Source organism: Mya arenaria, chromosome 14, assembly GCF_026914265.1.
Source record: "Mya arenaria isolate MELC-2E11 chromosome 14, ASM2691426v1".
NCBI classification, from domain to species: Eukaryota; Metazoa; Mollusca; class Bivalvia; order Myida; family Myidae; genus Mya; species Mya arenaria.
The window spans coordinates 16,237,834-16,260,464 of record NC_069135.1 but is presented as its reverse complement, the minus strand read 5'-3'; the positions used below and the strand labels follow the sequence as shown (position 1 = coordinate 16,260,464).

The 22,631-nt window shown below is 34.7% G+C and overlaps 1 protein-coding gene and 1 long non-coding RNA gene across 4 annotated transcripts; one reads left to right on the top strand and one right to left on the bottom strand.

Annotated features, from left to right (window-relative positions):
- Window positions 1–1,646: 1,646 nt before the first annotated feature.
- Window positions 1,647–9,124, bottom strand: LOC128217862 (acid phosphatase type 7-like). 3 transcript variants are annotated; one of them, XM_052925284.1, is made up of 4 exons: window positions 9,024–9,124; window positions 6,613–6,816; window positions 6,044–6,261; window positions 1,647–4,837 (listed from the first exon to the last, which is right to left on the bottom strand). In XM_052925284.1, the coding sequence occupies exons 2-4, from the start codon at window positions 6,807–6,809 to the stop codon at window positions 3,597–3,599; spliced, it is 1,656 nt and encodes a 551-aa protein (XP_052781244.1). In that variant the 5' UTR covers window positions 6,810–6,816; window positions 9,024–9,124; the 3' UTR covers window positions 1,647–3,596. The 3 variants fall into 3 exon arrangements, with proteins under 3 accessions (XP_052781244.1, XP_052781243.1, XP_052781246.1); XM_052925283.1 differs by having other exon boundaries at window positions 8,986–9,118; XM_052925286.1 differs by lacking the exon at window positions 9,024–9,124 and adding an exon at window positions 7,917–8,334.
- A 1,534-nt stretch (window positions 9,125–10,658) lies between these two features.
- Window positions 10,659–21,268, top strand: LOC128218087 (uncharacterized). Its single transcript, XR_008258311.1, has 3 exons — window positions 10,659–10,849; window positions 16,690–16,805; window positions 17,244–21,268. It is a non-coding gene; the product is annotated as an uncharacterized LOC128218087 (long non-coding RNA).
- The last annotated feature ends 1,363 nt before the right edge of the window (window positions 21,269–22,631 follow it).

Below are 22,631 nucleotides of genomic sequence, written 5' to 3'. Positions count from 1 at the left end.
ACAAAAAATAATACTTCTTTTATGCACTTATGCATCCATCCGCTTTTTTAAAACTGCTTTCTCCTGTTGAACTTTAGAAAGAGCTAGGAAGGTTTAACCAGGCCTCCAGAAAGTCAATGGGATTTGAACTGTTTCATTTTAAAATTTAAATACAGATTTTCAATTTGTCAAAAAGCACACTAAGCCATGTAGCTTCAACCACGCCTTGGACAGTTAAGTTGCATAATCATTCGTTACTGAGTGTTAGGTAGCAGGTCGCTTATGCAACACACCCCTGCTGGTGTGTGTACTCCCATCATAGAATCATTGATGCAGACAGTCTTTATTCATTCATGATGTACTGCCAGGACACTACATCAAGTTCTTGATTTTACTTATTCATAATCCTCCAACTACTATAGACTTCTGGTACAGCTGGAGGATCAAAATTTTGCTTTTATTTTGTTTTGGTGAATGTGGCCTAAGTTTCAGATGTAAGTGAAGACAAACATTCCAATGAAGGAACTGTGGTTTCATGAGGCTGTTGACTGTGATCATTGCTCAACCGATGCCTCGCCCAAAAAAAGGGGGACTTTTGGCTAGTGGCAACCTACCACTGAAGTTTCAGGCTCCTAGGTCACGCTGTTCTTGGGTTATTTTTGGGACAAAAGTTTCACGAGACTGCTTTAACTGACCTTGACCTTTGAAGAACTGTCCTAAAAAATAATGGGTCACCTGCTGAGACAAGAGTAACCTTCCACTAAAGTTTAATGGTCCTAAAGCAGTTCTCAGTTATGAGAATGAGTTTTAAAAAACAGTTGTATGTGACCATGATATTTGACGAAAATCAGTAGGGGTCATTTGCTCTTGTAAGGCAATCGTGCAATAAAGCTTAATATTTAGGTCAAACTGTTCTGGGGTAATTTTGTGATAAAGTTTTCTCAAGACTGTTGATTGGTATTTTTGACCTCAAAAACAATAGGGGTTATCTTATTGCCAACGGAAGCTTTCCACTGAAGGTTCATGTTTCCAGATCAAACCATTCTCGAGCCATGTGTGGAAAAAAAGATTGAAAAGGCCAACACGATAAGATTATCTTTTATTAGCCTTATAGCTCCTTTGTTCTTCCAATAAATCTTCTGTGACTTATTCCACTACTGTCTTCAACTACATCAAAACAGAATTCCGCCTGCTTTGTGTGATGAATGTTCTGCGAGTCAGTCCTATGATTGGCGTTGTCCCAAACATTAGTCTTCATTATTGTTGTCAAAAACAATAGACATATAAGGCAGGACACACATCTGTATGATGAGTGAGGTAAACTAAAGTGGAGTATTGGGTGCTTTTCTTATAATGAAACAGAGAAATATACCCGCTACTTGCTTTTATGCTGAAATGTGTTCATGCAGAGACAATGGGCTAGAGGGGTAAAACTATTGCTGTTTTTTGTAACAAATAACTTTACCTGTGAGCCTGACCTGTCTTCATACAACAGCCTTTAAGAGCAGGCTTTCAAAACTGACAACCTTGACCCAAAGACTCCCGTTTTAGTTCACTTTAGCAACCTACATGACATTTTGTGTTGATATAACATAAGAGATTGCTGCCAGACCAGCAAGGGTTTTGTTGTCAACATTTACACGGAGGAACGGTGTATAGAAAATAAATATTTTTAGATTATTTATTCTCTTCAAATAATATTCCCAGTGATGGCATATTATACAATCTAATAACAAATGTTAGTTTATCACAAAATATACATAATTAACGATATAAACAAATCTATCTGTACAAAAAAAATGAAGCAAAGCAACACCCTCACAGTTGCATGATCATTTTCACATATTCTTGATCGGATACAGTACACCACTGATGTCACATATTATGCAGCAAATACTAGTAATTACTGTTTGCAATGAGACAATGTACATGAATATATTTACAACGATTTGATGTATTTGAATGTAAATGAAAAAAACATACATGTTGCTTAACAAACACTACATACATGTTAATAGACTAAATTATAACTCAATACAGCAGCCAATTTCAAATGATTCACATTGACATGTATTTCAAACCTAAAATATTGAAGAAAAATTATTTAATATTATTTTATATTTTGACGTTTGCTAACCACTGTAATATAATTGTATACAGTACTACTTCAATTTGCAAGGGATCATTCAAGACAAGATCTCACTAAGTCTTGTTCTAAAGGCCTTGACATATGTACATACATGTAGCTACCCAATTACAGAACTTGTACCAGACATTTACTCAAAATGTGTTTAACACGTGATAATGTCATGGGCTTTAACTCATGTATGAATGACAAAAGATTCAAGCAAATTCTATAATTTCAGTCAGTTTATATCTGACTACCGATTATAGGAATTGGACTGGTTCTATGTTCTATAAGAAAAAAATGACAATTTACCATGTTAAAACTTAGAGCTGTTCAATTGATACCAACATCAGTGATTGTCTGAAAACTTTTGAATGAGAATGGAAATACACAATGATAGCGCAAGAATGAAATGTACTCAAATTGAATTATTTCACTTAAGCATAAAATACACATGCATAATAAAATTGGCAGAGACATAACATCTAATCATAATATATTAATTGGTTCTATTCATGTACAAAATATATTCCTTTTTAAAAAAATAAGGTTGAAACAAACATAAATATTATACCAAAAATCAGAATTTATTGATGAATGATGTTGAATTATCTAACACTTTAAAATACCAGACTATATTTCCTTACACTGTTAAAAAAATCTTAACAACAAATAATCATGCTTGATCCTTAGGAAAATTTGAGTCGTTTAATATCACTAGTGACAGGTTATAAAACTCAATTAAATATCGGAAATTGATCAATATATATGAACATTACATAGGCTGATCTGGTACAATACTGTGTAAACCACTCATTAAAAGCTACTGTATAAATTTTATAATACATGAATAAATATTTGCATGAATTGGTCAGCACTTATTAAGTTGCATAAATATTGGACAACACTTACATCAGAATGTTCGATGAGTTATTAAAATGTAAATGTATGGATTGTTGGATGAAATATGACATGTTCAAATCCATAAACTATGCCCTATGTTAGTACACATGTATTGATGAGGAACTATACCTATGATGTACATGACTGATGTTAAAGATTCACAACCTGATCACCATTCTTTCTCGCTTAATACATGTAGCACTTGGAATGCAATTATCATATAACTGTGACTGTCCATGGATATCCAATATGGAGCTATTAGAATTAGATCTCTTATACAGGCGTACAAGCATACAATGTTTGTTTGACAAGGTATTCACTTGAATATAAAAGTTTGTGACCCAACTGCCAATTAAAGGAATAATACGAGCCATCCTTCATAAAAAAATAAAAATAGACATTTTTGATTTTTGATTTCAGGCAAATTATGAATGAGAAGCCCAATCATTTTTTTTAACAATAAACTGATAAGATCTTGCTTTGACTATAGGCCACCCAATATCACAGAGCCAGATGTTTTTAAAGGCACAATTTTATACTATTTTCAAAGACCTGAAACTTTGTCACAAATTATGATTTTTTTCATTTAAACATTAGCTCCCCCTGGACTCAGGCCAGCCTTGATCTTATTGCAAGGTTCCTTCCTTAGGCAGATTATCCTCACAAAGCTGAGCACTTTCTTCCGAGCAATCAACCCAAGAAGACAAATAATAAACACACAAAACAGTACAGTGAGTTTGGTCTGGTAATCATCACCATAATGTTTCCCACGTAAACCAAGGAATGATTCAAGGCCGTAGGACTCGGTTTGATCGTCCATCCATTCCTGACCCATTTCCCCGAGAGGATTGGGAAAAAACACACGTGGTTGTGTAAAAGGTCTATGGTAAGGCTGGTTTATCCACATTGTGTCTATAACTCTGTTATTCAAGCACTCTCTCACTTCCCATGACAAGTGAGTGGCATTGTACACCTTCAGTCGTCCGAATGACTCGCGTCCCGGTTCGTCCATTGAAAACGCTAACCATTGACCACCTTCATTGTTCGCCTTATCTACCATGTAGTGCAAGCCCAGAGTACCAATAATCAGATGCACTGGGGCTGAAGGATGCCTGTAGTTATTCTGAGTGGCACGTTTCTTATACACTGGCCAAGTACGCTGATACAAATGTTGATGTGCTGATATAATCAAATCCACCCCTTCAGCGTAAAACAGATCCTCCAGTTCTCTACGTACCACAGGGTTACTTCTGCTACAGTCTGCATTTATGTCATCAACAGAACAGTACATTGGCTTATGACCCATAGCTATTATCCACGGTCTTGCAGATCTTTCTGAGTTTGCTTTATCAAGATCTTCCTTTAACCAGTTCAACATGGCTTCAGTATTTTCATCGTCATAGAAAAACACTTCTGTTGAGTACATGATGAAGTGAATGGGGCCAACATCAATACTGTACCACAACTTGTTACTGGGCATAGGCCATGGAAGGTTAGGCATGGAAAACCTGTGACGGTAGTGTACATAGTTATGATCTGTCTCATGGTCACCAGGTACTGTCATGTATGGTATCCTAGCAGAGACCTTCTCAATCTGCCTCAGAAATTTGTCACCAATTTCACCATTCTTGCTACTCAGGTTATAGGCGATGTCCCCGATGTGGAAGATTGCCTCATACTTCTCATTCAAGGCCTCCTGGAGCAGGAACTGAATGTTGTTGGTCTGTGTTCCCAGATCCCCGTAAACCATGAACATGTGAGTGTTGCCGTCGTGTACAGGAGGGACGGTGAAACTGTACGATTCACTCAGTGTGTCATCTGATTGTCCTGATAATGATAAATAAATGAATAACATTAAATAATAATAAGAGGGGTTAACAAAAATCTAAAATGTGTTGCCTATTAGGGGCACCTATAATTATACTAGCAAAGGTCACATTGACCATTGACATTTTGACTCCAAAATCACATGAGTAATGTGTTTACCAAGTTTAAGGACTCTACACTAGGATGTTCAGAGGTAAATGACCAGAAACAAAAACACCCATACTTATTCTACTAAAGGTCACCATAATTTCTTATGACCCAAAAACTACCATTTTTTAAGATTCTACACCAAGCAGTTGGACAAAATAATTCCTCTGTCTATCATGCTCTTCAGGCAACACAAAAATGAAGATGAAAGTCACATTTGAATTATGCAATTTTTGGATTTTCAAATAATAAACCATTCGGACATCTTAATTATAAAAATACACTTTGTTAGTCCAACATATTTTGTGACTGAAAAAACAAAACAGATAAATTTTGGGTTTAAAACATGTATCAACAAATAAATCTTTAAATCAGCAAAAGCCATTGGAATTGTTCATTTTACATGAGTGAAACAAAATGATATAAAAAAATGATTCACCAAATATTAACAGAAATGGTCATTTTATGATTTTCAATACTGGCAAGCATATTTCAAAGAAACTAAAACTCTTAAGTCGGATGTCGCACATGGACAAAAAATATGCACTGGGATCCGTTTTAGACTTCCTGTGTGTGAAATGACAGTCTGATTTGAATTCAATCAATAAGACAATTTAACAGATTTATCATTGAATGATTGATATTGATTAAATGCAAATACTATGCATGCTTTGTTTCCACAATTGGTATCTTTCATCTGTTTGATATCATCTGGGATCAATTACAATAATCCTACTCCCAGACATAAAAAATGAATTCACTGCACACAATTTAAATACTTCTTAAATTTTCAATCTAACAAATATACTGAATCATTGTTTCAAATTAAAATTGTAACTTACTCTGGCAATTAAGCTATTTTTTGCATATCATTAGGTATCATTACAAAAAATTGGATATCATGTTACAGTAATACACATTGTCTTTATTTTGAAAGACATGTACATGTGCACATATAAATATTTTTTACTGTGAAATGAATATATATAGTGAAACAAGTCATAGTAATATACTTTCTGTTAAACAATTTAATGCATCTTTCAATCTTCCATATCTCACCTCTGACTTGGTAGAAATATTTAGTCTTGGGGCCTAGGTTTCGCAGGGTGACATGATGTAAGTGTTTGAGCCCCGCATCATTAGTGTCATCAAGCTTCATTGTCTGGCCCTCCGCCCTCTGTAACTGTGTACGGTCCCCCGTGTGGTACTCTACAACAGACGAATCATACCCCTCTGTTGCCCACATCACTGTCATATCCCTTGAACTATCTCCAAGACTGAAAAACAAACATATGAATATGATCATAAGGAAAGAAAAACATCATGAAGAGAACTAATATGTGACTTGTATAATTAAACTGAGTAAAACACAACAAACGTCAAGCTTTCCTATTCCTAGCATCTTTCACTATATGATGATCCATTGTAGTACACAACTAATGATAAACTGTTCTAGACAGTAAATCAAGGCCCCCACAAAAGGTGATCACCCTTTCTGTGCATCTGTCTGTCCATCCAACCGCAACATTTTTTTTTTACTATTTTTACCACAATTTCTATGGGTTTTTGTCATAAGAATTATTCAATAGAAAATGTTGAAATAATTATTTTCATAATTTAGCCCTCACCTGATGTGTATTTGCTGTGGTTGAAGACTACTCTCAGACACCTTAAGATTATCCCTGTTAGCCTTAAGCTCTTGTTTCTTAACAAGAGGTCCCTGTGTTCCATCTTGTATCCCCTCATATGTCCCCTCCTGCGGGAGTCCAGACACAGCTAGTAGGACCAGCAATAAAACCACACTATGCAACCAGTCCATCATCATTTATGTTCTGTAAACACACACACAAATGAAATTGGGCTTAATTTACTGCTATATATAACAAAGTTATGATGATATGGTAAACATCAACAAAATTGTTGCAAAAAATATAAAACATTTATGCATTATAACTAACATTACAAAATAATGACAATACTATTGCAGTAAATATTCCTTTAAGCTTAAAGGGGTTTAAGACCCTCTAGGGGCACTTTTCATGACCTTTTACAGTCCTTGAAATTAGTTGTAACAATACCAAACTCTCACACACATGATGAGCATCAAAACATTTTTAAATCAGGAATTGTACAATTTTTGACCACCGCTTTTACAGTGGACAGCAATACTGGGTTAGCTATCCAGTAATCTGAAAATCATTTTGTAATATATACTATCAACTTGTGTCACAATGAAGCTCAAGGAAATGAGTTTAAACTATGCTAAGCTTAACTGAATGGTAGACAGCCCAAATCAGGAAAATGACTGCATGGCCACAGGAATCGGATCTGTTTAGCCCAGTTACTTTTTTATCCAGTTTAGCCTACTTATGTACTAACATTAACTTTCAGCGTGCATTAATGATTTTTAAGTCTTTGGCAGAAAAATATTTTTAAGGCCAAATAAAAAAGTACCTGTTTTTCTGGTAACATGGCGGAAAAAAAATTAGGTTCGATTGGTCGGGATTTTTTTTTTTTTTTACAGTTTTGATCTTATGCAATATTCTGTTGCATCACATCAATTATGTAATATCTAAGCGTTTCATAATTCACAATGTCAGAAAAAACAGCATTGTTTAAGAACAAATCCAGCACTTCTATTTCTACAAATCTGTGATAATGTTATAGCCAAACTGACAATTATCAACCAAATTTGTTAATTTGCTTGAAGAAAATCACTGATTTTCTTGTCAACTCTGAGCTCTCTTAAGTGGGGGAAGGTTGATAATAGAACAAGTAAACGCGGATATGGAGTTATTTTATGTACCTTATTTTCGTACAATCAAAGTTTCATTTGTATTTGTAGTGAATTCAAACATTTCGGTCATTGGTTTAAGATTCCAAGACGATGATTATTGTTCATAATTTTTTTGAACGTATGGTATTTTCTTACCAGCCTAGACGAAATCCTGGCAATCAAATGGGATCATACGGTATTCGACTGACTGATTTAAATACAACCATAGCCATGCGCCTTTGATCTTATCACCGCTTGTGCTCTGACGTCACACATTGTACCACACTTTGCAATTAATGGATTGTTACCTTTCGCAGGTTTTTGTTTGGATTACAGTTGATGGGACCTAAATTAGGCAAAATAAATAACCATTGATAACTGCGGATTAATTAATGTAACGATTAATAAAATGTGTATTGGAACCTTGCAGTTAGCCTGCATGAATTCGCAAAGCCTAATTCAGTAATTGTAAGAAGACTGCATGATATACGCAAAGTCTAATTGTAAAAAAGTAAGTTTTATTTTGGACATGGATAAAAACACAGGGAACTATTTCCTTTATATTTTCATTATAAAGACAGCAAAATAAGTCTCCTGTAACCAACCACGTGCTTGGACCATAAACATGCTTTTGCCAATTTGAAGATATCGGAGAGGGTTCGCCAAACTCCGCCATTTTTATTTCCTGTTGACAAAGCGTCTCGGTAATACATAATCAGGAATGAAAGTTTATTTTTTCGGGGACAGAGACAGACGAACAATGAAAATAATGACGATATTTTTTTTACTTTTATGTCTAAAATAAGATTAGGGTCGGTGAGGAAAAAATAGGGTCGTTCGGGTTACCGGAAACACAGGCATATTTTTTGGGGGCCTAATAACAAAATGCTGATAAATGTTTGTTTTTCCGATCATTTAAAACTTGGCTGAAAATCCTTGTCCAACATTCTTTTTTACACAATTAAAATTATTTTTAATGCCTTAATGGCCGTAATAAAAGCACAATTGGCAAATACATTTTCGTCCGACACTGGTTGCCATAATCATTACCAACATATTGTCTGATAATTAGTCCTATTCCCAACCAGTTCAGGCCATTTAGCATTTCCCTTAAAATATTTTACCGTTTTAGGAAAAATTAATAAAGTGTATTTCGTTTGCTCTGAAATTGTATTTTAAGCCAATGTTGAATTATTAGTAGGTCCTTTAAGTAAAATATACATACAAGTGTCAAAATCCATATACAATTTCAAAAAGGCATACTCTTTTATCAACTGAAACGTAATAATTTGACAGGATTTACGTGACACTTAAAAGTGTCGACCATTTTGAATCCACTATTTCGAATAACATTTCGTCATCAGATCGTAGCACACAACAATTTTCAGAGGGATTGAAGCGACATCACGGACTAGAAATTTAGCCTGAAGACATTGTATATAACCATTGTATAGATTATGGAGTACATGTATAAAAGGCCAGCAATCCATACGTGAGCCGTTACTTTTACTCTGGGAATAGGCTTTTTTGTTATTGGTTCTATTTTTACTACAGACAAACTTATGGTATCAGATACATAAATTAATATGTCATTATGTGCATTTGGTAAGCCAGTTGACCTCATAATTATTACTTTGATGTAACTTACAGACTATGTGCAGTATAAAACATGTAAAAAGAGCTGTAATATTCGCAGTGAGAAATATCCCTTGGGTTACATAACCGAAACTAATATAACCTGGGACCAATAACAAACCCTACTCCCAGATATAACAAACAAATTTCTTGTTGACCTTCAAAGATTGCGAACTAATAAAGAGCAGATTCAAATGTGAATAACTGTACAGTATGCATTGTTGATGTCATATTTTGGTAAATTATGTTTTCTATAATGTAAGGCTGTAAGTAATCAGCAAAAACTTTCAACTGATATCAACATTTTACGGGGTAGCCGGGGAAACTGGATGTCTTAAGTTATTAAAGCCGACTATTCATAAGAAGTAATAAATCAACAAATTTAGCAGACTGCAGACCAGTTTAAATAGCCTCACTAAACTGAAGGTTTCCAAAACTTCTAAATGATTCATGTTCGCATACATCCCCAAGCATCACATGTATCATACTTAATGGATGATCATGTTTTCTTCTTATTCATTATGTCGCATAATAACTTTATGATTTAGGAGTAGAATGCCAGAAATACATTGATACCTGATAAGAAATATTGTCAGATAAAACTATTTTATTGTTTAGACAATGCATAGTTGTAGTATAGATCTCAGTGGAAAACGATCAATACTGGCACATTTATAGTGTATTTTCAGTGAGATGCGCATTTTAGAATAGGAACGCACACACGTTTTATTTGTTTGCGATGCAGTTGTATAAGTTTCGATTAAACCATAGTCATATTAATATTCCAAAATATTAAAATACTGTTATCAATTCAACTAAAAAAGTGCTTTCGTCGTCAAAAGCACACATGTTTATGCTGGCGTCATTTGGAGTACCTCACCTGCATGGAACGCCAGATATACAGAAATTCATGATCGATTTATTGCGTCTGTATCATTATGAAAATGGTTTATTAGAATGGGTATGTGCATACATGTACCTGCATGCGTTTTTCTTCCTTTATTTAAATAACCCAACCTGTATGGGTTTATTTGTGTGTGTGTTTTAGAATAATACATTAAAATGTGATGTTATAGTTATAAAGTTATGACCAATGCATGACTAATGATACAAATTACAGTTATATAGTGTATAAAGGATCGCAGTAGGTAGCATGCCCCTACCTTGTTATTATATATAAGGATGATATTTTGACCGTACGTATTTATCTTCGTTGGCCCCCCCCCCCATACGGTATATGACACAAGAAAATATAACCCACATGCACATAACTGTTGTCTGCTACTGGCAGGTGGGTGAACATAGAAAAGGTAAATAACTAAGTTCTAGAAACTTTTGAGAGAGGGAAATCACCGGTGAAGTAAAACATAACAGATCTTTAGTGTAACCATCTCGTTTCAACGAGATGTGCCAAAGAAGTCAGTGCAAGAAGTGTGGAAAGCCCTCCTGGATAGGTGAGTTTTTGAGATGTTCTATTTATTTACCTATATATAAACTAGAACTCAATTATGAGGCTGTGTAAATATCTTTCATACTGTTGAAATGATTTTTCCCTCATATTTTTATTGCAATAAACATGGAAATAAAAATGCTTGCCAGACGCGTTCTTACAAATAGTTGACAAATCAGGGTTCAATTTTTTTTATTTTCAACTTAAGGATTGACTCAAAGCTGATTCATTTATAATTAAAAAAACTGACTGCTTTGAGTAATGTTCCAAATTAATCAAGTACAAGTTATCTGGTTACAAAAACTTGGTAGCATACAAATTACCACTTTTTTATGTCATTTACAAGTTAATTTTACATTTCCATTTTCTTCAATGAATTAAAAAAAGGTTTGTTCTTAATTTTTTAAGTTACGTTTAAATAATTTGCATAATTGATGCGCAAATGTCTAGATACCAAGTAGGGATTGACAATAATTGAAGATTGATGGATGGGATGGGAGAGGAGAGGATAGGATAGGATAGGAGGGAGGTTAAGAGAGAGGATAGGATAGGATAGGATAGGACAGGACAGGACTGGATAGGATAGGATAGGATAGGATAGAGGATAGGATAGGATAGAGGATATGATAGGATAGGATAGGGGGTATGGTAGGATAGGGGATTCAGGATAGTATAGTATAGGGTTTCCGCCAGCCCTTTATGGCTTGTCGGGCCCGACGTGCCTTCCGCTGGCAAGGCTAATTACCGACACGCGTTAATTATGCCGACATGCTTTAATCCGCGTAGCGACAATCCTTATCAAAACAATCATCAGTTTTGACAATACACAATTTTGTTGCGATTGCAACGGTTGCAACGGTTGACTGACAGCCAGAAGGCGTGTCAAGACTATTACGGCATTTGTATCAGCCATTCAGGATCGACGACAGCATGAAGGCGTGTCGGTGAGGTTCAACAGTGCAATCAACCAAACTCCTCCTATTCTTTATCAAAATGGGAATGTGTGAAAAACACCACTGTCGTAATTGCGACCTTCATCCCTATAATCATCTATGAACGCAAAGTAAACAATAAGTGTTAATTGATTTCGGTAACATAAATCATGTGTCGTTTTATTTTGTTTCCTAATCCAGAGTCCGTTTGTTAACCAATTATTAAATTGTAAATGAGAACCGTGTTAAGATATCTGTGTTATTATAAACAATGGTTATGCTATGTCGTCGTATGTAATTGAGTCGCGTTCCCGTCTTTAGTTTAGTGTAAAGTTATATTTTGTGTTGCTTATTATTAAACTTTGATTATTTTATCGTTCTTTTAATTTATTCAGAAAAAAGATAAATAAATCTGAAAATACACATTACATTCCCTTTAAGTTATTATTTAGCCGACCCGGCTTTAAAATATTTGCTGTTGCAGCTTTAAATACGAATACACCCACGAGCAGTCGCTTTGCTCTGGGCTCTTTTGTGTTCCAGCATGCAGCGTGCTTTACACGTTTTGCTGTGACGTCAACGGTGTCAATAAAAATAATACCCGCACTAAACGAAACATTAGTCGATCAATATCGTCGGAAAACTTGAGAAATACCAATAATTAATGAAGAGAACCCATTAAACCTTTTCACAAATATGTTTAATGTTAATCGGACTTGAGTTGGTAATTCTAAATCATAGGAACATAACTGTAAACTTGTTTAAAATGCAGGAAATTGCACCATTTTGGATACGAAAATTAAAAAAAATCGACGTAGGAAGGGGACACCCCTCCCAAACCCTCCCCTTCCGACATGCCTTATGAAATTCCTGGCGGAAACCCTGGATATGGTAGGATAGGATAGAGGATAGGATAGAGGATATGATAGGATAGGGGGTATGGTAGGATAGGGGATTGGGGATAGGATAGGATAGGGGATATGGTAGGATAGGTGACAGGATAGGATAGGGGATAGGATAAGCTAGGGGATATGATAGGATAGGGAATAGGGTAGGGAATAGGGTAGGGAATAGGATGGGATAGGGGATATGATAGGATTTGGGATATGATAGGATAGGGGATAAGATAGGGGATATGATAGGATAGGGGATATGATAGGATTTGGGATATGATAGGATAGGGGATAGGATAGGATAAAGGATAGGATAGGATAGGGGGTATGGTAGGATAGGGGATTGGGGATAGGATAGGATAGGGGATATGGTAGGATAGGTGACAGGATAGGATAGGGGATAGGATAAGCTAGGGGATATGATAGGATAGGGAATAGGGTAGGGAATAGGGTAGGGAATAGGATGGGATAGGGGATATGATAGGATTTGGGATATGATAGCATAGGGGATAAGATAGGGGATATGATAGGATAGGGGATATGATAGGATTTGGGATATGATAGGATAGGGGATAAGATAGGATTGGGGATATAATAGAGGATATGATAGGATAGGGGATATGGTAAGATAGGAGATATGATAGGATAGGGGATATGATAAGATAGGGGATATGATAGGATAGGGGATATGATAGGATTGGGGATATGATAGGATAGGGGATATGATAGAGGATATGATAGGATATGGGGATATGATAGGATAGGGGATATGATAGGATATGGGGATATGATAGGATATGGGATATGATAGGATAGGGGATATGATAAGATAGGGGATATGATAAGAGGGTATGATAGGATAGGGGATATGCTAGGATAGGGGATATGATAGGATTGGGGATATGATAGGATAGGGGATATGATAGAGGATATGATAGGATATGGGGATATGATAGGATAGGGGATATGATAGGATATGGGGATATGATAGGATATGGGATATGATAGGATAGGGGATATGATAAGATAGGGGATATGATAAGAGGGTATGATAGGATAGGGGATATGCTAGGATAGGGGATATGATAGGATAGGGGATATGATAGGATAGGGGATATGATAAGATAGGGGATATGATAAGAGGGTATGATAGGATAGGGGATATGCTAGGATTGGGGATATGATAGGATAGGGGATATGATAGGATAGGGGATATGATAGGATAGGTGATATGATAGAGGATATGATAGGATAGGGGATAGGATAGGATAGGGGATATAGGGTAGGATAGACAAAGGATAGAGTATGGAAAAGGATAGAGATTAGGACATGATAGAGAATAGGATGGGATAGATGTCAGCTTATGTACTAGTCCTTTTAGGCCAGTGAACATGGCATCAGTTTTCTAATGTTCTCTTGACTGTACCTGCATGAGTTCACCCAACAACAGCCATGTTTTTTTACATTTTAATTGCATTTTTTTCTGCAATTTCAGTATCAAAACATAATCTGACCATAATAGTACAAGTGTTTTCAGATGCATTACTCTTTTTGGTGCCAAAACATGAGCTAGTCCCTTTAATGTAAAAAAGGGGCATATATTTGTATTCACATCAAGTAATTTGATGAATGACAGAGCCTTTGTATCTAAAACTTTAATGACAGCATTTGTAAAGGCTATGTGAGTAGGCGTTTAATATGTTCACATAGTTTAACTATCAATTTACATGATGGGGATGGAACATCAAGTCACAAAGCTTGAACTGTTTTATTATGATTTAGTTTTAACTAATACTTCAAAAAATAAAGAAAATGTTATTTTTGATTATCATTGCAAACATATTATTATACAAAATCTTTATAACACGGCTTAAATACTGGAAACAATCAGTTAAAAAATTGCTTTTTATTTATTCATGTTTCAGTCATGTATGGCCAGAAATTGAACATTTAACTGTGGTATTACGACTTACCATATGCTCACATCTTCAAAGTTTCATTAGTTATAATTTAAACCATGCATTATTTTTCAACAAGTCAAACAAATAGTCTAAATAATTAGATGTTATTTTCGGGCATCTACTTTTTCCTCTCACTACTTGAGAGGTTGCCATATTTAAAATCTTTAAAAGGTATCTCCACATACGATTATTTGGACTGGTCTAAGGTCTTGACTTAAACTATTATAATTGATTGATTAGAATGACAATGTGTGGCCATGAGCTACAGCTACAAGTATATGTACCTGTTGTGTTACATTAGTGTCATATGCCTCAGTAATAGCTGAAGTTTAATTAATTCAAACAGCCAGTCTTCATGATGTTGTAAATGGCTGATTCTCAGCCAGTCGGGAAAGAGGCCATTGCCCTAACTTATGAGGCAAAGCCATGGTTTGCTATTGTGATTGGCTGATGTATCTTGTGCGTCAGCTATCATCCACATTTAGCATTCTAGCTTTCACATTTTTTATCCAATCTGCAGAAAACTTTGTTAATTTTTTTTGAGGGGCCTCATTTTGAACTCAATCTTTATTAAACATGGTCAGAATGTTTGTAATTCTTGGCTTAGTGTTTGAAAAGCTGTATTTACCCTCTACAGGGCAATTTGTTTACCCGAACTTAAAGATAAGTAGTTGGAATGAGCCCCTCTATGAAATCAATGTCATGTATCATTATCTGTTGAATGTTCTGTAAATAGTAGGTCACAATTTATGGAAAAACACTTGTCTTATTCAAGTACAGTACTCAGGTGATCAATATTAAAGCTAAATACGCAGGTACCGTAAGCGATAAAGAGCCATCATGGCCCTCTCGTTTTATAAAATGACCATCTCTTAACCTTCATAAGCTTTACTCACAAAACTTGTGATAAAAGGGAATTTCAAGTTTGATGCGATAAATACAGTAAAACTGCGGTCGTTCAAACAAGCGGTCGTTCGAGAACCGGCGTTCCTTCGAGGTCGGAGCTTGGTCCCGAACTATTTTCCTTCTATTTTCATATAAAATATACCTACGCTGCATCGAAACCTAATTATGTCGAGGAGTCGAGCAATATTCTCGGTCCCAAGTACACAAATCATGCACAAAACCTTATGGCTCCCTCAAGGTCATACTTTCAAACTTTTTCTCGAACACATTTTCTAAAATAAACAGTCAATTGCTAGGTATTAAAATTTTCGCAAGTTGTAAAAATTGCAATGACAGTTAAAAGGCAATTGATAAGGTGTGAAAAACCGTTTAAAAATGTGAACGCATGACCGATATTAGTTGATATGGGCATTTTCGAAGATAATTATGAGAAGTTAATGACGAGAAGTTAATTGTGAGAAATGTAATGGAGTAATAAAAATATGAATAAACACTACCATATCGATCCAACATCGGAATCTCTGTTAATAATTACTTTTTGTCACTTTGCTTTGCAATATGGCCATTTTGTAAAAAAAGTCGATTTATTGATATTTCTTTTTCATTTTATATATAGTATACATATAGTAAACGACAGCCTTTGTACATATGAGCGATTTCCAAACGCAACACATAATCGATGTCTTAGTAAACAGACTCTTCAAACGTGAAATAACTGAAATGTATAACATAATAGACTGGAGAATTGAAAATCTGGTCGTTCAAAACATCGGTTCCCTCCAGGTTTAGGCCCGGTCCCCGGCGACCTCGAGCGATCGCAGTTTTACTGTAACTCAAAAGAATGTTGCAAAGCATTGACAGTCTGGCACGTGGCACCGAGCTCAGCTTGCAGGGAATCTGTCCGGCAAGCCTGGCACGTGGCACCAAGCCCAGCTTGCAGAGAATCTGTCAGGCACGCCTGGCACGTGTCACTGAGCTAAGCTTGCATAGAATCTGTCCGGCACCCCTTGCACGTGGCACCGAGCTCAGCTTGCATAGAATCTGTCCACTTCTCTGTAGTCGTAAAGCTATACGTCTTCTGCATTTTAAAAAAGAACAAAACATAGAACAGCATACAAGATGATAATTTTATAAACTTCTGCCTATTTTCAGGGTGTGGTAGACATATTGATCTTGTGTTGCGGGATGTCCCCGAAGTGGAACGCTGCAAGTGTAAAAAGAGCGGCTGTACCATTTTGTAGTCCTAAGCATTGCAGGTCATCGGGAGGGTAATTGGAATTTTGATAAAGAACAACTTATTGAATTGACTGAAATTGTATTATATTCCTCTATTTCCATATTTCCAGTTAAAATGTTGGTTATAGCATATATTATAGTATTATGATTAATGTGAAGCGCACACTAGGTGTTCAGACTTCTCAAAAGTGAAAAACTATCTTGTTTACCATGTTTTAAAGGGTAAAAACTTCATGATGTGTTTCATTTTTTAAAGAAAAAATAACATTATAAATAGGTGTTATAAGATCAATATCCCAAGATATTTCAACATCTAGTCATTTCAAAGTAGAAAATATTTTTAACGTTGTTTCCTCAGAAAGTGTTAATTTCTTATTTTTGGTATGGACTATTGTGGTGAGAACTTAAGCCAAGGTGTGCATGTTAAATCAGTATGAAATGTATTGTATATTCTATTTTCTGTTTCCTAGGTTACCATTCCTGATGGCCGTCAAACTGAAGGAAACAATTTGCAACATTAACACAGCCATCACCGGTATATTTATGGGAACATCAAACCGTAATAGCAATTAACTGATCATGAAATTGCGTTTGTGAGGGTGAAAAGATAAGATATAAGTCATTGCCTTATTAAGGTGCAAACGAAAAAAACAACATTTTTCTATTTTATATTGGTCTAGATGTATCACAGACCACGGTGAACATTATTGCTGTGTTAGAGTTAGAAATGCTTTGACATTAAGATCAACATACTCATGTATATAAATAACTTTGATTATAAGATGATAAATTATAAAATTATCTGAAAAAATGTATATTGATTTAGTGTGCTTCCTTGAAGCATTTTAGTGTACTTTGTGCCATACTTGCTTGTAATTTGTTGTAAACAAATTAGAATCTTACTGTAGTCATAGAATATTGGAATGATAAAATCAATCAATAGAATTAATCTTTTTCATTTTTGAACATATGCTGACAAAAAAGTGATTTCCAAAATGCTCAAAGCTACAAATGGTGCCTAAGGTTGTTAAGTGTTGATTCTGTTATATAGTTCAAGGTAATCTTTTCTTCATAATTTGGGAATCATTTCAATTAATATTAAAATCAAGTAATTTTGGATTTTGTTCCAAAGATATCATGAATTATCTAATAATTTATGGGTCATCTCATTGCTCTGTTAAACAAACTTGTATACAAGAGTTAATTTGATTTTGCAAATTTAAATATGTGCTTGTGTAATATTTCTGGTTCTAGTGCCTTTTATTTTCATATTTTTTACATTGACACAATATTGTATTTTACCAAGCTAGGTAGTTTCCATAATCCATACATATTATTTAAAGCTCATTCAAATTATTATTCATGATTGGAAAGTGCTGATAAGGCAGAGATATTATGATTGTCAATACTGTCATACCCTTGGAATTGAATGGCCAAAAATGTGTATTTTTTATCAAGCCATTGGTGGTGTTAATTTTTTATGCCTGGTGGGTGGTGAATCCATATTGTAATTTTGGTATCATTTATAAGGGTGTTGCTCATTTTTAAGGGTGTTGCGCATTTATAAGGGTGTGCACATTTTTAAGGGTGTTGTGTGCTGATTTATGTAAAATAAAAAGTCATTCAAAATTCCCTTTAAGCTTTGATTATTATCGATAAGATGGTAGTCTTTGAGTCAAGCCAATTATCTGCAGCCGAACCAGTGACATAAAACCCTTCCAAATGATACTGAACTTACATGGTGCACCATGCAAAAGAGCTACACATTATATTATATTATGCCATCTTATTTGGTGCAACAGTTTTAAATCTTAGACATGCTTGTTTAATCATTGAATTTGATTATATAAAAGAGTGTTAAGATGTATTTAAGCATCTTTAAGTTATTTCAATTAAGTTTGATTGAAGAATATACATATCAGATTATTTAATGGTTGTTTTGAACATTTGTGTATTTTCACCCAGGTTTGTGGTTACTTAGTTTTACGACAATGTAAAGACTCAGGCTCATACATACCACTTTTCTACATTCCATATTTCACCATTGTGTGCTTTTTTCAATCTTGATTTTTTAGAAAGATTTTATACTTTTGTATTGTCCCATGACAGACCACAATCAGCAACAGTTACTGGTAATTCCATTGTACATGCCTTGAATATATCAACATTCATCATTTATACATTCATTGTTGGTCAGTTCTTTACTCAGGAATTATTTTTGATGTGGTCCATTCTGTGACAAAGTTACACAGAAACCATTAAATTCTAGTACGTGTACATGTTAGGGACACCTTTGCCCCGATAGCAATTATTTGCCTGACCTGTGGAATCCTTGTTCACCAATTCCAGTATCATCTTTTTTTGTCCAAGTTATTTTTTGTGTTCAAATGAAGCTTAGGAAACTTAATATATTTCTCTGTTAATGAGCAATTTATCATAAAGATCGAAATTGCACCAGGTGCATATTTTTATAACCTGAACATGAGATTATTGAATTTAACAACTATAAAATATATAAATAATTAAATATTATTTTACCCAAAAACTTGCTTAAAGAGAGCTATATGTTTTATTTCATAGAAAAAAGATATATAACATATTTTGTTGTCAATCAGTTTGATGATTTATTGAAAAATTACAATTTTCAAAAGAGGGTCAGTTATTGGTACAGTATACTGTTATTTCAGTGGATTTTACCTATTATATTTAGCACACAAGTTAGTTCTTCAAATTTCCAAACATCATAAATCCTATCATACTGATTTCTACATTAGGGGACTTATTTCCTCCCTGTGAAATTTCATTCGACAATATTGAGAATTTCTCCACTTATGATATCCAGAATAACCTCCATTTCCAAAAGAAAAGGTGTCCCTAACCGGTATGGTTTACCTTCAGAGTCCACTGTCTCATTAACAGGCTTTCAAGAAGGTTTAAAGTAAGATGATTTTCAAAAGTTGGAAAAAGTAAAGGATTTGAAGGGTCCAAATTGGGGATAGTAGGGCTTTTTACTAAGCTTATTAAATAGATGCTGAACCTTTTCATTAATTTTTATATACATGTAGTCCATGGCTAATAGTAATATTTCGTTAAACTGGAGAAAAAAATTGGAAAAGATGTCGTCCAGCTGTGGGGTCTAGGGGCATTAATTAAACAGACGTAGTGAACATGTATAATACAATGCAATACATTTTGGCAGTGCTTTTTGAATGCATAACTTCTATATCAAATATAAAATATTAGGGATTAATCAAATTTTCATGTTTTGCTAGGTATTATTATCTGTATACTAAATAATATGCAACTTTATTTGAAAAGACAAATAAGAATGCATGAAATTATTCTGTAATAATTTATATTATGTTTTACAATAAGTAGGAATTATCATTGTTGGTCTCTGTCCTTTATATTGTATTTGATTGTTCTATGTTGTCATAGTAACATGTACAGTAACGGTGTAGAAAGAAAAAAAGAGGGGTGAAGTCAGTTTCATGAATCTCTGAAATAGCTGTTGCTTTGATATTAATGTGTAAATGTCTAAATGACAATGGACCATGTGTAAATGACTGAATGGCGTTACGGACAATGTGTAAATGACACTATGGACCATGTGTGAATGACTGAATGACACTATGGACAATGTGGAAATGACTGAATGACGCTGTGGACCAAGTGTAAATGACTGAATGACGCTGTGGACCATTCAGGACACATTATTGCAACATAAAAATGTTTCATATATATACATATTAAAATTATAGGTACTGTTATAGCGTTTGTGCTGTAATCATCGTTGGTTTACATTCAAGGCATTCTTGTGTAACAATTGAGACGATTGTTCAGAACATTGTTAAATTTAACAAATCTTAACTTCTCATAAAGATTCATGATCTCCAGTACTTGACAGATCTTTCAAATGTTGAGACAACTATTTCAGATGAGCCTGTTTTCTTTAAATAAATGAGAAGAGCATTACATATTTCTGCTTTAAAGGTTAACTATGATGTTATTCTGAACAATCGTCTCTTAATGTGTGTAAAGTTCCATTTTTCTGGTTAATTCGAGCACTTGATCCAACGAGCGAAAACAGACATGTGTTATCTTTGTCTAATTGTGGACACCAAATTCTCTAAACTTCTAAGGTCCCTTATAACAGGATAAAGCTAAGCTAAATTATCACAATAAAACATTTTTTTTTTCATGAAAACAAATTTAATTGATAAAGCTTAAGTCAGTTAAGCTTAAGAAGTTTCAAGAAATTGGGTGCCAAATGTTTCAAGTAAGAAAAATGAGCATAAGCTTGATTTAAATAGAGAGATGGAAAAGATGTTTTAAAATATGAATCAGTTGATAACATGTTGCTTGCAAGCATTTTAGCTTTATATTTTAAGGTACTCATTTTGGTAGTTATGTATACTATGTACTGTATATCAAGTAATAGTAATACTACAGTCTTGTAATGTTATGTAAGTGAAATATGTTTTTTTAATAAAAGATAAAAAAAAAACCTGGAGAATTGATGTACAATGAGAGAGTGGTCTAGTTGTTAAGGTGGCGCCTCTCACTCACTTCCATGGGTATGTTCTCATGGTCTCACAAGATGGACACTAGCTCTGGTTTCTAAATAACAAGAGGCCCAAAAGGGCCTATGCTCTACTGGCATGGCTTTTGTGGTCATATCAAATCCAGAGCATGTATGTATGGGTAAAAGGCAACAGACATATAGTTTTGTGTTTGGGTTACCTGAAAACGTAGCACGTTCAACATCTGAGCCCAGAAAGTATTGTAAGCAGATTAGTTGCATGAACAATTTAATATGTGCCAAGTAAAAGTCATCTGACAAAAACAAAAGTGCTTTCAAAACTGTACTCATAGTAAAATTTTTTGTAGTTTTAAAAGTTAAAAAAAGTTGGTCAAAAGGTCAAAGTCAAGGGCATCCTAGGACAACATTGATCAATTTGAACAAACATTCACAATCAATTGTGCTGAGATGGATGCACGAACACACAAAAAGATTTTCAAACCTTTCCAGATTTATGTTTACCAAACCTGTGAACCCACGATGTGGCCAGTAATCACACCAGGTGCATAACTTAAACATTCACAACCAATTTTGTTAAGATGAATGCGCAAACTACAGAACTTAAAGCTAGAAAATGGCCTTTGGGCTTTCAACAAGAACAAGGCGGAGTAATTCACAAAATCAACTGCAGAAGCAAAAAGCAAATTGTCTCTCAAAATCCTAGACTTGCAAATTGTCTCCCTTAACTCTAGACTTGAATTTACATGTACATGTAAACTTGGCTAAAAATAGAATTCGCTCATGCAGACCTGGCTAAAAATAGAAAGCATTTCTTTAAAACTTTCATGGCCCATAATCTAGGCATTCATGAGCGGATCTTGCTGGTTTTCGAAAGGAACCGAGCTCTAATGGATATCTAGGTACTGTACAAGTTTCATTGAAATACAATAAAAACTGAAGACTGTATCGTGTTCACAAGCAATTGTTTACAGACGCACGAACGCACAGACGCACGGATGCACATACTACAAACACATTACCATCGCATAAGCTCTTCTGGCCTTTGGCCAGTAGAGTAAAAAATTGTACTAAGTAAACAGACTCGAGACTGATTTATACCAGCTTTTTTTTATTATCACATCTGAGATTTCAGCTAGTATTAATTTAGTGTATGTCTTAGTCTTTGAAAATCGGACTCCATTTGCTACTGATAATCGAATCAAATCGGACCAAGCATTTCGATTTACTATTGGACAATAATCGAAAGTTCATAATATCAGTAAGGAATACATTCTTTATACATAGAATCATCATGATCATTTAAATGGTTTAACCT